We start from the raw sequence: 18,830 nt of genomic DNA, 5'->3' as shown, positions 1-18,830 counted from the left end.
TACAAATATTTGCAGTGCCTTCCAGTTCTCATACTTAATTTTAAAAAAAATATTTCATAGTTCAGTGGGAACCAGAGCACTCCATTATCTGATGGTAGACTCCCTAAATGCCCACAACTGCCAGGACTGGGCTGGACTGAAGCTGGGCGCCGTGAACTCAAGTCAGGACACCTGATGGGGGGAGGGCAGGAACCTGCGAGTTCAGCTATCCCTGCTGTCTCCCAGGGTCTGCACTGGCAGGAGAGAGGAGTCAGGAACCATAGCAGCGTGTTGAACCTGGGTACTGTGATGGGGATGCAGGTGTCTTCACTGTTCAGCTACTCCCCCAGCCCCTTCCCACATCTCCGCCTAGGAATTTCTTGTTATTCAAACTCTTGTTCCATGATGGGTAATGCACATGTTTTTGTCTGGCTACTTTTAGGATTTTTTTTCCCTTAATTGTTCAGCTGTTCAATTGATTATGTGTCTGGGTATAGATTTTATAGATTTATTCTATTTGGGGTTTGCTCGGCTTCTTCAAAATATAAGTTTATGACTCTGTGTGTGGAAGGGTCCAGGCCTTTGTTTAGAATTCAAGCTTTTTTTCTCATCACTGCTCTCACAATCCTCGAGGCTTTGGATTCCAAGAACCTGAACAGGAGAGCTTCCGGTATTGTACACAGGTTCCTTTCAGTGCTTTTCCGTCACCCGGTGGCAGAGGCTCTGCTGATCCACATTTCAGTCCACTTTCTGTCCTCTGCATCCGTCTCCATCATCCAATCCCTTTTTTATTTTTATTGTAGTATTTTCAGTTATAAAAATTTCCAGTTTTTTTCTTTAGATCTTCTATGTCTTACTTGAGATTTTCAACGTTAGCATTTACTTCAAGAATATTCTCAATAGATTTTAAAAAACACTTTGGACTAGTTGCCTTAAGGCCGTCTGTGTCATGTTGTCATTGCCAGTTGCATTTCCCTTATGATCTCGGATCTCCAAGGCGCTCTGTATGATGAGTGGTTTTGGAGTGCATCTAGACCTTCTGATTGGTGAGAGGCTCTATGTCTGGAGAGAGCCCGTCTCTTCCTTCCTACCCTCCTGTCCTTTGCTTCCTGTTCTTTTTTCCACCTTTTCCCACCCTCTCCTCCTCTCCTTCCCCTCCTCTTCCTCTTCCCACTGCTCCCTTTCCCAGTATTCTCTCCATTTCATTCACTCAAATCTTACAGGTCCTTTAAGTTTACTTATTTTCATTTGTTCTGTGAAGGCATGGCCACGATGGGACGTGGACACTCCTGAGAGGCCTTTTCCTGTATGATTTACCAGAACAAGACATTCTGCGTTCTAGTCCATGTGGAGCTTAGCTTTGATTCTAGATTAGGGTGCACCTCATTCTGGTTCAGTTGATGGCAGCCCTTTTAGGTTGCCTCCCACCTGAACACAGTAGGTTGGACCTTCACCCTTAGTTGTGTGCCTCCTCAGCAACCTATTATAACTCAGTAATTGTTTCTTCTAAGCCTGTCACATGGCATACGGTTATGACAAAGAGAAAAAACTTAATTATTCTAAGTGAATCTCCTAACTGAGGTAGTCATACATTATAGTGCATAGTGTTCTTATTCTTAAAATCATGAGTCAATGATTAATACAAAAGGACTTGAGTTATTTTGCTTCATGCTGTGAACACACCAAGGGATAATGGCCTCTCCTTTGGAAAAAGATCCATTACCATTCACATGCTTGGTTTACTCTCAGCCCTTTTCTCTTTCCCAGCTGTCCCTCACTTCACCCACGTTTTTGCCTTTCAGCCGTCAGTGCAGAGGGGCTGAAGTAAGGTGGCATGGCTATCATTTGGCCAGGCCAGGAGGTTCCTCTCCTGCCTTTCTGCAGTTGGAGGGAGAAAACAGAGACAGAATGGACTTGGGGGTAAAGGACTTAATGGAAGACAACAGGAGTGAAGAAGGAGAGAAGGAAATACAGGGATGTTCTGGAGTTGTTTTTGTCCACTTTGGTCTTTCCTTAATCCCTAAAAGGATTTAATCCTAAAAGGGCTGCCACCAACTGACCCAGAATGAGGTGCCCCCTAATCTAGAATCAAAGTGATGAAGGAAGAATGCATAGGGGCAGACGAGGGTTAAACCACCACTTGGGACACGCACATACCACACAGGAATGCCTGGGCCCCCCTGGCTGTGTTGTCTGCTACCGGCACAGGTGGTCACAGGCGCCGGCAAAGCCCAGGGTCGCAGCGCCCAACAGCGGCCAAGGGTTTATTCTGCCTGAGTATATTTACTTGCTACTCACGGCTTCATTGCAGGGCACTTGAAAATGCCATAAGAATAATTTTACTCTCAGTAAAAAGTCAATGGAGTTTCATGTAATCCTATTTCTACTCTAGAAAAAAAATACTAGATGAAAGAAAATGGCCGGTTATGTATGTGTGTGAGCTAGGCTAGAAGAGGAAAGGAGAATATTTCCTTTTTACTGAGACAAACCGCTGAGAACAGTCGCAGCGGCAACCCTGCGTGAACGATGTGCCTCTCTTACCCAGGACATAGATCTCGCCGTCCACCACGGCCGTGCTGAATCGGTACTTGGAGTACCTCATGGGCGCCCGCTCGCTCCATCGATCTTGGCTGGGGTCATACTGCAGCAGCTTGTTGCTTAATCGATCGGGTTCCTCATCAGGAAGATCCATCTGCGTGAAGTACGACAGCCAGTGTCATAACCAGCACTTAGCCGTGTGAGCGCGCCAAAGCTGTGAATCAGAGCAGGCAGCCAGGCAGGCAAGCGGAGGGCAGCTGTGGCCACTCAGTCAGCAGCGCGTGCGCTGCGCCGCAGGGACGCAACGCTGCCAGGATCCTGGCAGTGTGTATTCCGTTAAGACGGGGCTGAGGTGTCACGTTAGAGCTGACAACCTGTGATCTTAGCTGTGAGACACTGTAGCTTTTTTTTTTTTAATGATGCAGTCATAAAACCTTAAAAATGAAAGCCAGCTCCCTTGAACAGTATTTAAAGCATAATCCTGTTGCACCAGAATTTAGAGTCATGGATTTTAGTATTTGTGAGAAACTAATCTGAATTACATACAAGCTATTTTCTTTATATTTTCTTTTTTTTTTCTTTTAAAATATGGAACACTTTGCGAATTTGCGTGTCATCCTTGCACAGGGGCCATGCTAGTCTTCTCTGTATCTTTCCAATTTTAGTATATGTGCTGCCGAAGTGAGCACTACACTTTTCTAATTCATATGGAATGAAGGAGCAAAAATACTTCGGTGTTTTATAATCACACTATTTTTATATGGTAATTGGGACCTATCTGTCATATTCTCAGTTCAGTTTTCACGCTACATGGATTAGTGCGGATTCGCAGAGGTTGTTTCACGTACTTCCTTACATTTTGGAAGAAACAGACACAGTGCAAGCTGAGTGGCTTTCCTCTCACCCAGATGCAAGCGCTGTCTCCCACTCACAAGCCACAGGGGAAAGGACGCTTTTGGGGGACAGTGGGCCTGCAGCTCCTGAGGGCTTCAAGCTGAGGACTTCCGGGTGCACGTATTCAAGTAAGAGATAACTGTGAGGGCAGAGCATGCGGCCCTGTGGCCCCAGTGCCTGCAGGTCACGCCGGAGTGCTTGGGTTCCCATCCTGGCTTCCGCTCCAGCCCCCCACAGGCTTTCTACCACCGTGTCAGAGACCCAAACTGAGTTTGTGATTTTGGGGCTTCAGCCTGGTGTTTGCTGTTGTACGTATTCAGGGAGTGAACCAGTGAGTAGCAAATCCCTGTGTTTCAAATCACTCATTAGTGAAGAAATCTAAAACAAGGAGGACTAATTACGAGAGCTGCATGCTAAGAGTAGTTTGGGTTTAATACTCCAGTGCCCTCACGGCCTGGTGCTGTCTTGCCTTGGCTGTACTGATCAGTACTCAGACCAGCAGCCGTAGCCCTGGCTACATAGCAGGTGTTACCCTGCCTTCTGTTGAAAGGCTGTCCACTAGCAAATATGTACCTTATGCTTTCCATTTTCTTTCTACTTTAAGTAAGTAATCTCTATTGTAGTAACAGAAAAGCTTGCAAGTTGCTTTTGGTATTTACTCATGCAAAAGTAAATTTTTTTTTTCTTTAAGATTTATTTATTCTATTGGAAAGTCATATCTATAGAGAAAAGGAGAGACAGAGATCTTCCATCCGCTGGTTCACTTCCCAATTGGCTTCAACAGCCAGAGCTGCTTCCGGGTCTCCCACACGAATGCAGGGTCCCAAGGCTTTGGGACGTCCTGGACTGCTTTCCCAGGCCACAGGCAGGGAGGTGGATGGGAAGTGGAGCAGACCAAACAGAAACTGGTGCCCATATGGGATCCTGGTGCTTGCAGGGGTGAGGATTAGCAAGTTGAGCTATCACACCAGACCTTTGAAAATAACTTAATTACAAATGATTTGTCAGATCTCGGTTACTAGTTGTGGTGAAATCTGCACCTTTTTAAATAGCTATCACAAATAGGAAATGTGTTAAGTGTGAAATCTGAGTTTTTCAAACAGGTCTGACATATTCTAGGGGATGGCAAATCCAAGCTCATGAAATGAATGCCTAAGTGTTAGTTTTAACATGAAGCAAATCCAGAGAAATAAGAGCTAAGCTAGGCAAGAGACAGCTGGCCCTGAATTTCCTGTATGTCCTTTCTGGGATGGCTGAGTGTGAGGGCGGGTGATTTTTGTTTGGGTGGCCAGGGCAGTGCGCAGCTGTGAGAGCCTGGGGATGCCGTGCACCCTTGGCTGCCTTCTCAGTGTCACGACCACAGCTCTGCTGGACTGCACTGGACTCTGGACTTTGGTCACCCTCTCTGCCAACACTCATGAAAGATGTGAACTGCCAGCACGCTAGCGGGATCGGTCTTCTGGTTTCCCCCATAGAAGAGGTATTTTACATGTGTAAAAACCCAGGCCCCAGATTACACAGCTACTGAAGCATGGCCAGGACAGAGATGCGGATCCAGCTCTTGCCTGTGTTTCAGATTTGATGGCGTAACTGTGCTGAACACAGGGTCTGCGCTGGCTGAAGGCAGGCACGTCTGTAGGTTGTGGCCTGTGAATTCATTCCCCCAGATGGTCTGAGCACCCTAAAATCTGACATCTCAGTCCTTGTAAGGCCAGAAACCTGTCCAAGCCTAAATCGCACAGCAGCTTTTCTCTGCCTGGCGGCCCAGCCCTGCACAGCCATGCCCATCCTGGGTGCGGGAGGTCACCTAACCTGAGGAGTCCAGCCTCCAAGCACGTACAGCTTGCTCTTCACAGCCACAGCGGCGTGGCATGCCAGCTGCAGCGGCAGGGGAGCCACCCTCTTCCACGTGTCCCCTTCCACAGAGTACTTATCCACGCAGTTGGTGATCAGATACTGGTTTTTAATCTTCATCTGCCCTCCTAAGACATAGAGGTCATTACCCACACTGCCCAGGGCATAGAGCTCCCGAAACTCCGCTGTGCACAGCCTTTCCCAAAATTGGTTTCCTCTGTCATGATACCTGTGAGTCAGAGAGAGAACTGGGATTAGCATCAACATGGGAACCACCAACCCAGAAATCCATATGCTCACGTCATGATGTGGGGTTCTCTGTGCCTGATGAGAGCAAGAGTGGTACACATTTGCTTCTCAACTCTTTTGAACTGATGGACAAAATATAATAGACTTCAAAATGATTAACCTCACCTACCTCAAGAATGTTAGAAAATGGCATACAGGACAATTAAAGGTCACCCAGTGACTGTCAGCATTCACTTCCTTATTGTGGGACAGGAACTCAAGAACACAGTGAAGACTCCCAAGCAAGTCCTCTATAATTTTGCCATAAAAGGAGGATGAAAAAAAACCCCACAGAACTTTGAAGATGCGTTATTCTGTGGCCAAGAGATGTATCACTTTAACCTTAGCATTAAGCAGCAGACCTGAAAAGCTTTTTAGGATTTCTAACAGGATAATGCACAGGACATGCAGAATTTGAAGATTGTTCTAGTTTTTATTGGCTTCCAACGGGGTCAACAGCCCTGTATAAAAATGCACTGTGGATGCCCGTGGGGCATTTCACAGCTATTGTAATCTAATGGATATGGTAATGCTGGTAATTTATTTCATGAATAATTGTGGCTGTCTGAGAGCATTGGGAGGTAGGGATATTAGGATAGCTGGTGTTTCAATGCCCTCTGGAGCCCAGCACTTTAACTGATGGTTTGTGGGAGGGGAGGTGGGGGGACATTACTCTGTCACTCTGCCTGTGAATTTGTAGCCATCCTTTGTCCTGACTCAACCATGAGTCTGGAGGAAGTCAGTACTCTTGGGGAGTGTGGGATGAAATACGTGAAATTACGACGGCTCAGAAAATCCAGAAAAGATATGTGCAGTTCCAAACCAACAGAGCACAAATTTCAGGAAAACACGGGTACTAAGAAAAAAGTTACTCTGAAAACAAATGAGGCAGCTTTGGTATGGGCGTTCTGAACAGAACGCAATGAAATGAAATACAGACTCCTTATTTTGTGTTAAGTGAGTGACAGTCACATCAGAGGGAGTTTTTCCCAGTGGCTGTATCCTGACTGTGCTCTTCTTGAGCTGAGTCTTTCCCTGGAGCTTGACAAGGCGATGGGGAGGTGTGTTCATCTCCCTGGAGCACACCCGACTCATCTGCAGGCACAAATTTATCCAGCTCTATCATGGCTCCCTACTGTGTCATCACAGACAGGAAACCAGAATCCTAGAATCACGGTGATGTTTGCACTAACATTTATGTGCTTAATTATTTGAGAGGCATGGATGGGGAGGGCTCAGGAAAGCGGATCGCTCTGGTTGACTCCCCAAATGCCTGCAACAACTGGGGCTAGTCTGGGGCTGGCCTCGGCCGGGGCCAAAGCTGGGAGCTGGGAATGCTGTCTCAGTCTCCTTAAGGGATGGCTGCGACCCAGTTCCTTCAGCTATTGGTGCTGCCTCCCACGGGCCATGTTATCAGGAAGCTGGCCTCAGAAGCCAGCGCTGGGAGCCGAGCCATGGACTCCAGAGGGGGACATGGCTACCTTAACTGGGAAGCTAAATGCCCACTCTCTTCACCAATCCATTTAATTGTATGTGTTTTAGAAGAGAAGGGAGGATTGGTTGTCTATTTGTGGAGGCTAATAAAATAAAGCCAACTGAATGAAAATATAAATAGAACTAAATAGCGGGTTTTGGTTCTCTGGAGCTGCAGTTTAAGAAAATAGGCTGGGGCTGATATAAATCCCGTGAAGGTTGGGGAGTACATGTTTGCTGGGTGACTGGCCGATATGATTTTTCTTTTAAATTCAGAACTGAAAATGAGGAGAGAAAATGCTCAAAACCCCCCCAAAAAACCCAAAACTTCATTATCAAGAAAAATGGATATGACTTAAAAAGAATCCCGGGTGCCAGGATTGCTCCATGTTGACAAAGGTCAACAGTTCGAGGCAGCTCCCACATTCCCAGCTGCCAGTGTGCCAGTGTGTGGCAGGTGAACAGAGCAAAAGAAAAGGCACAGCTTGGTGAGAAGACATGGCCCAGCTCAGCATTCATCCACTTCACCTTTCAACTAAAGAGGAAAACGGACCAGCACTCTTCAAAAAATGCATGGCAAATGGACTTGGAAAATAATATTATGTTGGTGAAAAAGCTGTTGAAATCTGTGCCTATGGTGGGTCTTCAGAAAGTTCATGAAAAAAAAAAACTGCATGGATTTCATAACTTTGGCACTCAGATAAACATCTTTTATATTTATTTAAAAAGTTATTTCAGAGGCAGAGGTGGAGCTATATAGGCTTGAAGGTTGAGATCACCAACCTGCTGAATCATGCCTCATAGGCCTCTAACAGCTGCGGCTGAAGCCAAGGACTGTGCAATCCATTCGGGTCTCCCCTGTGGATGCTAGGAACGCAGTGGCATGAGCTGTGTCTGCTGCTTCCTTGGGGTCCACGTGAGCGGGGAGCTAGAATCATGAGCCCAAGCTGGAACTCGAACCCAGGTATTCCACTACTCCATGTGGGACATAGGCCTCTTAACTGCTAGGCTATTCACACCTCCCTAAACTCATCTTTTGAATGCATTTTTCCACCACTTTTTTGAAATCCACTCATATAGTAGGACTGTATCTCAGACCAATATATATTTCTCACACATTTCACAAAACTGGTACTAAAGTGACCTGCAGTGGAGTGGTGTTGGCAGATTAAAAATCACCAGACCTCTGCTTGGGATAATTTCATTGTTTTGTCTTGCTGATGTTTCATTACTAGAGAAAATCGTGGGGATAACTGATAACTCTTCCCACAGTTCTCGTGGTTGTGGAAGAACTGGTTGGTGAAGAGAGCCTAGCTGAGTTCAAGATGGGTGAAAAGGGAAACGTGGAGGCAAGTGGTTGGACATGATATAAGAAAGGAGAGAAAGTTAGGAGAATAGATATTAAAGGATCAAAAAGACTTCTGACATGCAGGATTTCCTTTGTAGAAAGTGTTCTGCCAGTAGAACTGGGCACTGCCCTGATGGGGAAGCATAAGAGCTAAGTAAAGAACCTGAGGTTCTTGGCCAAGAAGCCCTTGGGTGGGAAGAAGGGCCCCTAGCCAAGAGCAAGTGCCATGTGAGTGGCTCTGACCAGGAAGCGTCCTGCCAGGAAGACCCAGCGCCCTCTCCCTGTGTGGATCCCACATCCTGGCTTCTCAGTCTACACCTGCCAGTGCTGTAGAGAGCTATGCTCATGGTCCCGTGCTGCCAGCGGCCACCATGCCTGTGGCTTCGTCCAGGGCCCCACCTTTCCTGTATGCTAGCCGCCAGTGGCAATTGGACACATTCTCAAGGTATGAATGTGAAAAGGGGACACCCTTGTTACCTGATACCCACCTATAGATTTCAATATTCTTGTCCTTTTGTCTAGAAAGTTTGGAGGCACTTGCTTCTCCCGCCACAACGATGGTGTTATTTTCCATGACAACACCAGCACACACAGTTCCTAAACCCTCGCCATACTTGGGAGATGAGATGAAGTAGGTCTTCCGAGACAGCGGATCATAACAAAAACTGGCATCGCCGTAGCTCCTGTGTCTTGATCTGATGCCTGAAGAATTGTTGCCGACACAGAGCAGGAGGCTGGTGGTCTCCATGCCGTAGCGGAGGTTTAGTGAGGGCTGCTGGGGTGCCTTAATGGCTTTGAACGCGTTCTGGATGATGTCAACACAGTCTGCATCACACAGAAGCATCGTGTTCCTCCTCAGGGCCTGTCTCAAAAAGGAAGGACTCACAAGTTCCAGTCTGACTCGCTTCAAGAGCTCCACGAGGTGCTGCGTGCGCAGGTCCCGGCTGTGATTCACCCACCTGAGGACCAAGTCCAGAATGCTCTCCTCTCTGGAGATGTTAAGATCGTCCGATTGGATGAGTGTCAGAAACTGGTGCACCTCGACGTCTAGGATCTCCTCGTGCAAGCTCACCTCGGCGAAGTGCTGATACAGGTACTTCTTGGAGCGATCGGATAAGTCTTCAGCTCCGATCTGCCTTGCAAAGTAATAGATGCCTACGCAGTTGGAAGCGTCCATGTGGTCCATCATGTATTTTTGACACACATTGAAGACGTCCTCCATCTGCATGAAGTAGGCAGCCATGGCCACCGTCTGCACGTTGGCATTGTTTATCTCCAGGGACGCACTGTACATGTAGTCCAGGATCACTGACACACTTTCTGCCGTGATGTCGTGGAGAACCACTTTCCTCTGCGTGCACTCGAGCAGCCCGCAGGTGAACATGGCTTTGAAATAAGGACTGAACGCGGCCAGGACCAGCCTGTGGCAAGGAAACTCCTCCGCTTCGGCTATGAGCACCACATCAACCATTTCTGCCTGTTCTCTCATGCTCTTGACTTTGTGTAGTAAACTCACACTGTGTTGCTGTTCTTCTTTTCCCTTGGTCTTGCATTCCATGATCCACTTTCCAAGATTTCCAAGTCTTTCTGCTTCAAGTTCAGCTTGAGTCCCGCGGGGCTCTGAGCATGCCTGATCACTCAGAAAGCAACACTGCTTCCAGGGAATGTTCCTGAGGGAAAGAAAAAAAAGCAATATTCTAGAAAAAAAAAAGCCCTCTGTAATCCAAGCATACAGGCGTAGTCCTAACAAGTATTCCTCACTCAATGCTCATTCCAGACGGAGCAGCTGGAGACAGCCACCTTTGTGTCTTTTCCTAATCAGTAGCAGAGATTCCCATGGCTGACAACTCTTTCCTTCCAACGGGACTGACAGAATGGAAGGTGGCACCCTGTGTGGTTTCATTTCCAGGCGCCGAGGCCAGCTGTCGGCAGGCAGGACACGCAGGGCACCGCAGCCAGTTCCTCTGAGAAGACGCCACATCACCCCAAAGGTTCCTGCACCCCTCTCAGACTATGCGCATGGCTGTTACACCGAGCAGTCCGCCAAAACATGATAGGGCCATGAGAAGACTGGGAGGAAAAAGTCTATGAAAAGTCTGGCCAAACATTGCTATGGGGCAAATCGTTCAAAACTTTTGAAGCCATCTGGGGAGTGAACCAGCAGATGGAAGACCTCTCTGCCTGTCTCTCCTTCCCTCTGTAACTCTGCCTTTCAAGTAAAATTAAACAAATCTTATAAAAACAGAAAGGACATTTGTAGATGTGAGGGGGGATCTGAAGTCTCTATGAGGTGGGAAGATGACTGTAAGAAGAATAAACACTGCACTATTGGAGCAGGTGTTTAAGCCTGCTCCAATAGTGGTTAAGCCATTCGGATCCCACCTCCAGGCTCCAGGCTTGACTGCCAGCTCCGGCCTCTGACTCAAAGTTCCTGTTAGAGCAGACTCTGAGGAACAGCAGAAGGTGGCCAGTAGAGTTCCCCAGTCATGTGGGAAGCCTACATGGAGTTGCTGGCTGCCCCCCTTCTCAAAAAAAAAAAAAAAGATGGTAGAAAAGTTAGTATTGAAAGTTGAAAAAAACCAAAAAGTTTGGGAAGGTGTTATGGCACAGCAAGTTAAGCTGCCTCTCGGGTTCCATGTACTGTATTGAGTGCCAGTTTGAGTTCTGCTTGCTCTACTTCCAGTCCAGCTTCCTGACAATGCACCAGGGGAGGTGATGAACCATGGCCCAGTGACCGGGTTCCAGGCCCCTAGCTTCAGCCTGGCCCAGCATCAGCTGTTGCAGCCTTCTGAAGAGTGACCCAGTAGATGGCAAATCTTTCTCACACACACTCTCATTCTCCTAACTCTGACTTTCAAGGAAATGAAAATAAATCCTGGGGAGTTTTCAAAAGAAGTAAAAAGTGCAATATAGCACGAGCACAAATTTTGTCAGCTATAAAGGTTAGCAGTTTTCTAAATTTCTGTAACCCTGTAAAGAATTAGGAATCTCCAAAGAAATGGCACTTCTTGGTGTGCTACATCCAAGTTGCTTTCAAACAGCAATGGTGCATCCGGTAGGAATGTTTAATTATGTAATGGAACTACAGGATGCGACAGGCACTGGGGCTGATGCGTGCGGAATGACATAGCAACACGTCAGTATTACAAGCTGTGTAGTTGAAATAGGGGCCACTGCTCTTGCTGGAGTATCTTGCATCAGTGGCCCTGTTTTATTTCCACGCAAGCCTACAACTTCTCAGTGAGGGCTTACTTGCTGGTTGTGTGTAAGCATTTGCATTTATTTGTTTCCCGTTACAGATAGGGGTAATTCAGGACTCCTGACATTTCTGAGTTCTCCTGCGGCACACCATGAGCGGCCCTGCTCAGTGACAGAGGCTTCTCTACACATTGGTCGCCTTCGCTGACAGCTCTTACACGGAGACAAGACACCCAATGCTTTCTAGTGAGGAAAGGTCTAAAGATTTCTCCTGTTCCATTTGCTGTAGTTCATGAGAACCCCAGAGAACACCAGCTCTCGCAGTGTTTGAAGGCCAAGTGCAGTTTCCAGGTGGGACCACTGGGCCCGACACACTAAGTTCCCAAAGTGCTGGTCCCAGTGGTTGCCAGGGCAGTGGAAGGAGGCGAGAACTGAACTGTGGGGATCCAGATGTTAAGACCACAGCCCTGGACTTTCATATCTGTAAAGGAGGCACCGTTCCACTCATATGTTGGACTTTTTGGCATAAAGGTTATTTTTAATTAAAAAAAAAACACAAGTGACATTTATTTCAAAGATTAGAAAAGGAAAAACAAGTGAATTGTGATTTCTTTGTAAGCACATTGTAGGTTACATGCCCCAGACAGTTGTGGTGATGTTCACCTCAGAATCCACCTGCTTTTCCCTGGTGCAGCTGGGCTGGGCCAACTCCCACACTTTTCCCCACCAGGCCAGATCACAGGGACAGGCATTTCGAGACCCAAGATCAGTGGCTGGTGTGTGTGTGTGTGTCTGAACTGCTACAGCCCTATCCCCGAAAGCCAGCCTGAGGACAAACCCAGCCTTGGCAAGGAGAGAGGGGAGCCGGAGCAATGGAGTTGGAGACATGCCCTGTAACTGAATTCTTCTGTTTTAAAGCACAGACTGTTGAGTCTGTAGTTTGCACTAGGCTCGTTGTGAGTAATGAAGGCTGCTCACTCGGAGCAGGTGTTGAGGACAGTGGCCAAGACGTCGGTGTATCACCGCCTCTAGCTCCTGACTGTAGCCTCTAGTCCACACAGGCTGGGAGGCTGCTCTATGTCCCCAGCTCTAGGCCTCAGCCTCCAGCCTAATCTCGGCCCAGGCAGGCTCTCAGGGAGTAAACCAGTGGATGCAAGCACTGTCTCTTTCTCTCTCTTCCTCTTACATAATTTTTTTTAAAGAAAAATCCTTACTTGAGTTCAAGTGGTATATGCAGAAAAATTAAGGCAAGGTGCCGAAGAGAATAGTAACTGAGGGTACCGAGGCTCCGCCGCCATGCATCCTCTGCCGGCCCCCCTCCACATGGTTGTCCCCCACAGAGCCACATGCAACACGGAAACAGAAAAGCAGGGCTGCGTTCCCGGTGGGGGGGGTGTGCATTGAAGCTTGCGTGACAGGTCTGTTCACGAGTCACATTCCCATGTGTCAAGAAAAAAAATTTACTTTTCATTTTAAAAGTCACTGCTGTTACAAAAGCCATTCTTGGCTCATAGACTATGCAAAAATAGTAGGTTGCCTACTCCTGTTCTAATGTCATGAATAAATCTGTTTTCTAGATTTTGAGGGGGTGAGAGAGCTCCACCTCTCTGGTGACACTCTGATCAATCCTACTCCCCAAAGATCAGCTGCCTGTCTCCAGACTTAGAAATCAGCTTCTTGAATAGAGACTTTGATGCACTCTCTTTCTCTCTCTCAAACACTGACCTTGATAAACAGCAAAAATACAATTTCTTCTAAAAAATAACTATTTCAAAACCTCGTTAAGTTATGGTAAGGTTTTGCGCGGCACTTGTGCTCCCTAAGTTTCCTTTCCTCCCGCCGGACTCCTAAACAACTGCCGAGCCTGTGCTGATGGCGGTGGATTTATGGACCAAAGGAGTTTCGTGGAATTCCCAAAGAAATATCGAGACTCTTAGATGGGCACCAAAGCAATTGTTTCCTTGGATATGTACAATGCCCTAAAGACACTGGCATAGCAGGTGAGGGTTCTGAGGGAACACAAACCTGGGTTTGAACTCCAGACTGACTACTTACTTATTATAGTCTTGAAATCATACAAGCTCCTGCAACCTTAGTTCGCTCACATAAGGCCAACAGTGCCTATGAGTGAGCTAGAGAGTGTAGTCCTTGGCTCCCAAATGCTCAGTAAAAGGACTTCCTTGCTAGCTTGCAGGTGCAGAGCACAGTGCAGTGCAGAGAAGGGAAGCATGGACTTGGACCTGGGGTGCTTAGACCTGTGCCAACTGGCAACACAAACACGTTTCTGTTTCTTTAAGATTTATTTAGTTTTATTTGAAAAGATTTACAGAGAGAGATGAAGAGAGAGATTGTCTATCTGCCACGCAGGCACCACACGTAAGGCACGTGGTGACATGTACTCGGCACAGCCAAAGCAGGAAGTACCTGCATCACCACACTTCACATCAGTGTCTGGGCCCAAACGCAAATGGCTGGCTGCAGCACAGCTCATAAATGAAGTGCACTGACAGCAACTCTTTTTCTTGTCATGAGGCGGGGAGCACTTTCTACTTTCATCAGCAAAACAAAATGTATAAATGTTCTCAGTGCTGTCAATGGGAAGTGATTCTAGCGCCTTCATAATATCAGAACCATAATAATGAAGAAAAATGAGTAGCAGGGATAAATATAAACCATGGGAAGAAAGCCTCAGTACTTTGATATCTAAAGTGCAGCCATACCCCATGTCCACGATATTCAGTTGTGACAAGTGGACGTCTATACATTTTAATGTGGTGGAAAAATTTCTGTTTCCTTAAGCTATCAATATTTTGCTTTAGTAGTGTTGAATTCTATAGTCTGCATTATCTTGCTAGTTGCTGCCTTTTCTAGCTAATGGCTGACACATGAGCATGCTTCCCTGCGAGAACTCCATGTCTCATTGGTTTGAATTCCTACCAGTGCTGTCTGTAATGGTAAAAATGTGGAAAATAACCTGCACATCTGTTCACAGGAGAATAAGCTATGGTGTAGTCATTCACCCGGGAGCACACCGCACAGCAGAACAAGAGCTGCGTGGGTCAACGTGGGCGAGTTCCACGGGCAGAACCAGTGGGGAAGACTGTAGCATATCCCGTGTCTGAGACAGGTGGGGCAGTGTGATGCAGGCATGGGTGGTCTGGTCTGACACCATGGCCAGAAACCCTCGGGGAATCTGGCACAGTAGAGAGAAAAGAGCTTTTTCTTCTCTTTGTGGAGCTTTTCTTAAGTTTGGGGTTATTATTTATTTTTAAGTTTAGAAAATGATTCTTTAAGGAGCCGTGCCACAGCAGTGGCACAGGAAGAAGGGCAGTGAGGGTCAACGGTGTCTTCGGGGCGGCAGTGATCGTAGAATGGGGGCCTGCGAGCTGTGGGGTGGTGAGGGGCTTCGTCTGCGCTAACACACGAGTCCAGTACATTCTGTCTCCTTCCTGATGCGAAAGTGCACATTTTAAATATTGCATAAAATAAGCTAAAAGTAGAAAAATATATCAACGCCAAGGCTACCTACAATACATTCCAATGATTATGTAACCAGTGGATAAGATCTATCTGATACATATGAGTCTATAATATGTAAATAATATACAATGCACATATCCCAGTGAATAAAACATAGCTCTGATACAGGTATGTGTTTATATATGGGGAGAGGAATTCATGGTATGTACATTCTGAATTTTTTTTTTCCCACGCTTAGATGCAGGCAGCCCAAATGATGGACGACTGGAAAATCCAGAGAGTCCAGCCTGCTTGTTGAGGCTGAACGAGCAGCTTTGAGGACCCTCCCCCCTCTGTTATTCCACGACAGCGGCCTGGGTGAAGGGAGTGCAGGGGCTGCTACTGCCGCCGTTCCTGTTTGGGTGGGAGAAGTGACCGGAGGTGCGCATGGTGTGGCGGGTGGTCTCCCCATCCTCAGAGCTGACCAACGCAAAGCCTTGATGTTGGTCGGGGAAGCACTTATGAAAACTGTGGAAACAGCTCAGACAGAACTCCCCATTCCACAGCCTAAAACTCCCTGTGACTGTTTTCAACTTTGTAAAAGCACCGGACCACAGCCACGAGCTAATGCCTTTACACCTGCTGTTTTGTGCCAGGAGTAGCCTTTTCCCTTGTCCACAATTCAGCTCCACTGTGGCATTTGTAGGGAACCCAGCCCTTGGCTACCTTGCCTGCCTCCCCCCGCCCTTTTTAAGATTTATTTATTTATTATTGCGGAGTCAGATATATAGAGAGGAGAGACAGAGAGGAAGATCTTCCATCCAATGATTCACTCCTCAAGTGACCACAACAGCTGGTGCTGCATCGATCTGAAGCCAGGAGCCAGGAAGGAGCTTCCTCCAGGTCTCCCACATGGGTGCAGGGTCCCAATGCTTTGCACTATCCTTGACTGCTTTCCCAGGCCACAAGCAGGGAGCTGGATGGGAAGTGGGCCCACCAGGATTAGAACCAGCACTCATATGTGATCCCAGCACATTCAAGGCAAGGACTTTTGCCGCCGCCATCGCACCGGGCCCCCTTGCCTGGCCCTTGTTACACTGTCGTCTATGGACTTATGCATTTGCCCACCTCCTCTGTTTTAGTGATGGGCCTGCTGAGAGCAGGAGATTGGCTTCCAATCATGTGTCCATGGGTCTGTTAAGAATGATACCTGCAGGGTGGATATTGTGGCACCGAGGTTGAAGCTATTGTTTGAGATACCTGCAGCCCATATAGGAATGCCTGATTTGAGTTCCAGCCCCTCCACACTTCGATCCCAGCTTTCTGCTGGTGTGTCTTGGAGGCACTAGCTGATAGCCCATGTACGTGGTCCCTTGCCAGTCGCTGGGAAGGCAAGGTTGGAGTCCCCAGCTCCCAGTCTTTGCCTGGACTGGCTATGGAAACCATTTAGGCAGTGAACCAGTGGATGGAATCTCTGTGTGTCTGCCTGTCCCTCACTCTCTGTCACTTTACCTTTCAAATACACACACACACACACACACACACATATAAGAGATGCTCAGTATGGTTTGCTCAATTAAATTAAGGTTTTGCTTCATCCTAAACTTCAAGTTCATGTTAACTTTTGGGGTGGGTCATTTTGGTCTTACATAGATTTGTTAATTAATCTAGTATTCTGAACATTTTATTTTCTTTTATATAGGAAAGTAATATTTAATGTTCTAAATTGTTCATTTCTGGCTCAAGTATGAGAAGGCACTCAGCATTATTACCTTGATTTCCTTGCTGGTAGCTGGGTGTATCACCACACCACCCCCACCTCACCCCACCCCTCACCTGTTGCCTGGGGTTCAGCCTTCTGCTTGGGGAACACTTGAAGTCCCTGCTGCCTAGGCCGCCCTTCTGGCGGAGGTCACATGTCAGCTACCCAGAGAACTTTTTCTTCTCTTTTTCAGTAAAATATCCATCAACATGCAAGGTTGAAACATCCCTGTATTTATTGAAAAAGTGGCAACCAAGGGACCCAGGGCAGCGAGCTGTGTGGTTAGCCATCCTTCTGCCCGGCTCCTCTTCAGGTGTCCTGGCCCTGCCCTCCCGTTTGTGACCTGAGTTTTCATTGATCTTTGGACTGTTGCTTTCCTTGCCCCCCTCCCCATCTGCATTACCCTGCAGGTAAGCCTGGGAACCCACCTTTATGCCACTGTGTCCCTGGCCTCACCATCCTGCTTACATTCTGCCTTCACAGTTGCTCTTCACACACAAACACACACGAACACTCCTCCTCTAGGGAGACTCCATGTTTTCCCCTGGGGTGGAAGGTGGCCCTAACCACTGGCCTCCACCACAGGCATGTGGGGGTGGTGGGGGTGGCCCCATTTCCCCCTGCGTTGAGCTCACGATGTTTTTGCATTCTCCCAGCGCTTTCTACTTTCAAAGTGCTCTAAGAAGCATTACAGCTCATTAGTTCCTCTTAACATCCTGCAGGGAAAATGCAGGGCAATTATTTTCCTGGCTTTAAAGTGCTGAGAGTTGCCCAGGGATACATCCGATGGTTGCTGAATTTAAAGGAACCGTTTTAAGCTCCAGGCCCTATTTCTCGGTTCCAGGAAGACACCAGCAACAGAAAGGCACCAGCGTCTACCTTTATGACGCTTGCCATCCAGGGGCTGCAAGAAAGGAGGCGGAAGCAAGCCACAGGGAGGAGGAGGACCCAGGGGGGGGGAAGCACCTCTGAGACCTGGTGACAGCAGCTGCCCTTGCGGCCACCCCAGACCACACAAGAGGGACTCAGTATCCAGGGCTCAGGGACTGAACTGAGAACCGGGTCTGCCCAGGCCTGCAGCCCACATGGCTCAGGCCCCTACTTACAGCGCTGCTGGGCTGGCTCCAGGTGCGGCCCCACTTGCTCTGCAGGGACGCCAGCTATGGCGCCGCTGGGACCTGCCTGGACCTGCCAGACACTCCCAGCCAGGCAGGGCGCAAGCCTACTGACCACACTGCCCAATATGGGCCGGTGCCGGCCGAGTGATATAAATAGACGGTGTGGGGAGGACAGAGTCCTAGTACATGGGAGGGCACCACCGTTCCATGACAGGCGACAGGTGCACCACGTGACAGCACAGGCTGTTACCGTGCTGACCAGCATTCCTTCCACAAAAAAGACGTACTTCTCAAGAAAATTCAGATAATATTTTTAAAATGACAAGTCTTCCATTGTTACTTTATAATCACAAAAATGGTCCGGTGTGTATGATCTCCTCAAGGCTGGTCCTCAGGGTCAGGGTGCCAGATAAAATAGCTCATTGTGCACTTCGGGGGACGGGTGTTCTGCAGGTGTTTCTGAGTATCCTTATTTCCCAAACTGAATGGAACGTTAGTTCACCACGCATTCAGAGTTCCAGTTTTGCTTCGGTTCTTTCCGGTCATGCTTTTTTGTTTGCAGCAACTGGCAGCTTCACTGAGCCATCAGCCTGTGGCTTCTGCCCAAGGCCTCTGGGGTGGGAGGCGTCCTGGAGTCCTGAGAAAGGACTGGCTGGCCATCCACAGCCTGGCGCAAGGTCATTGCGCGTCTCCCAAGTGGTTAGGGCAGCAGCACGCAAGGATTAGGTCAGCTGGTTTAAAACAGCACGCAAGGAAATCGGTCTTAGTGTCAGCGGCACCTTTATTAGCTCAGAGCATCCCTGCAGGTCCAAGTCCAAAAAGCACCCCAGATTAACCTGAAGGTGTCCATGAGGCTGTTTCTCTGGGGGGCGGGGGCAGGGAGGGGGCTCAGCTCCCAGAGGGTCCTCCCTTTACCTCC

General features: G+C 47.9%; 1 protein-coding gene and 1 non-coding gene across 5 annotated transcripts in view; both read right to left on the bottom strand.

The window, feature by feature from the left end:
• KBTBD12 (kelch repeat and BTB domain containing 12) overlaps window positions 1-18,542 on the bottom strand; it is a 55,527-nt gene extending 36,985 nt beyond the window's left edge. For 2 of the 4 annotated variants that reach the window (XR_009247357.1, XM_058678769.1), the window contains exons 1-4: window positions 18,414-18,542; window positions 8,863-10,044; window positions 5,224-5,494; window positions 2,521-2,671 (exon numbers count right to left, since the gene is read on the bottom strand). Coding sequence is in view for 3 of the 4 variants with exons in the window: in XM_058678769.1 (XP_058534752.1) it covers window positions 2,521-2,671; window positions 5,224-5,494; window positions 8,863-10,044; window positions 18,414-18,457 (1,648 nt within the window). In the remaining variant the exon portion in view is untranslated. Of the gene's footprint in view, window positions 1-2,520; window positions 2,672-5,223; window positions 5,495-8,862; window positions 10,045-17,672; window positions 17,877-17,899; window positions 18,039-18,413 lie in introns of those variants that run through there. The other 2 variants (XM_058678770.1, XM_058678771.1) reach the window with 2 other exon arrangements.
• On the bottom strand, window positions 3,100-3,206 carry LOC118760333 (U6 spliceosomal RNA). Its single transcript, XR_004996721.2, has one exon. It is a non-coding gene; the product is annotated as a U6 spliceosomal RNA (small nuclear RNA).
• Window positions 18,543-18,830: the final 288 nt, after the last annotated feature.

This window comes from Ochotona princeps, chromosome 21 (assembly GCF_030435755.1).
Source record: "Ochotona princeps isolate mOchPri1 chromosome 21, mOchPri1.hap1, whole genome shotgun sequence".
Taxonomy (NCBI): domain Eukaryota; kingdom Metazoa; phylum Chordata; class Mammalia; order Lagomorpha; family Ochotonidae; genus Ochotona; species Ochotona princeps.
This window is presented reverse-complemented; position numbering and strand designations above follow the sequence as displayed.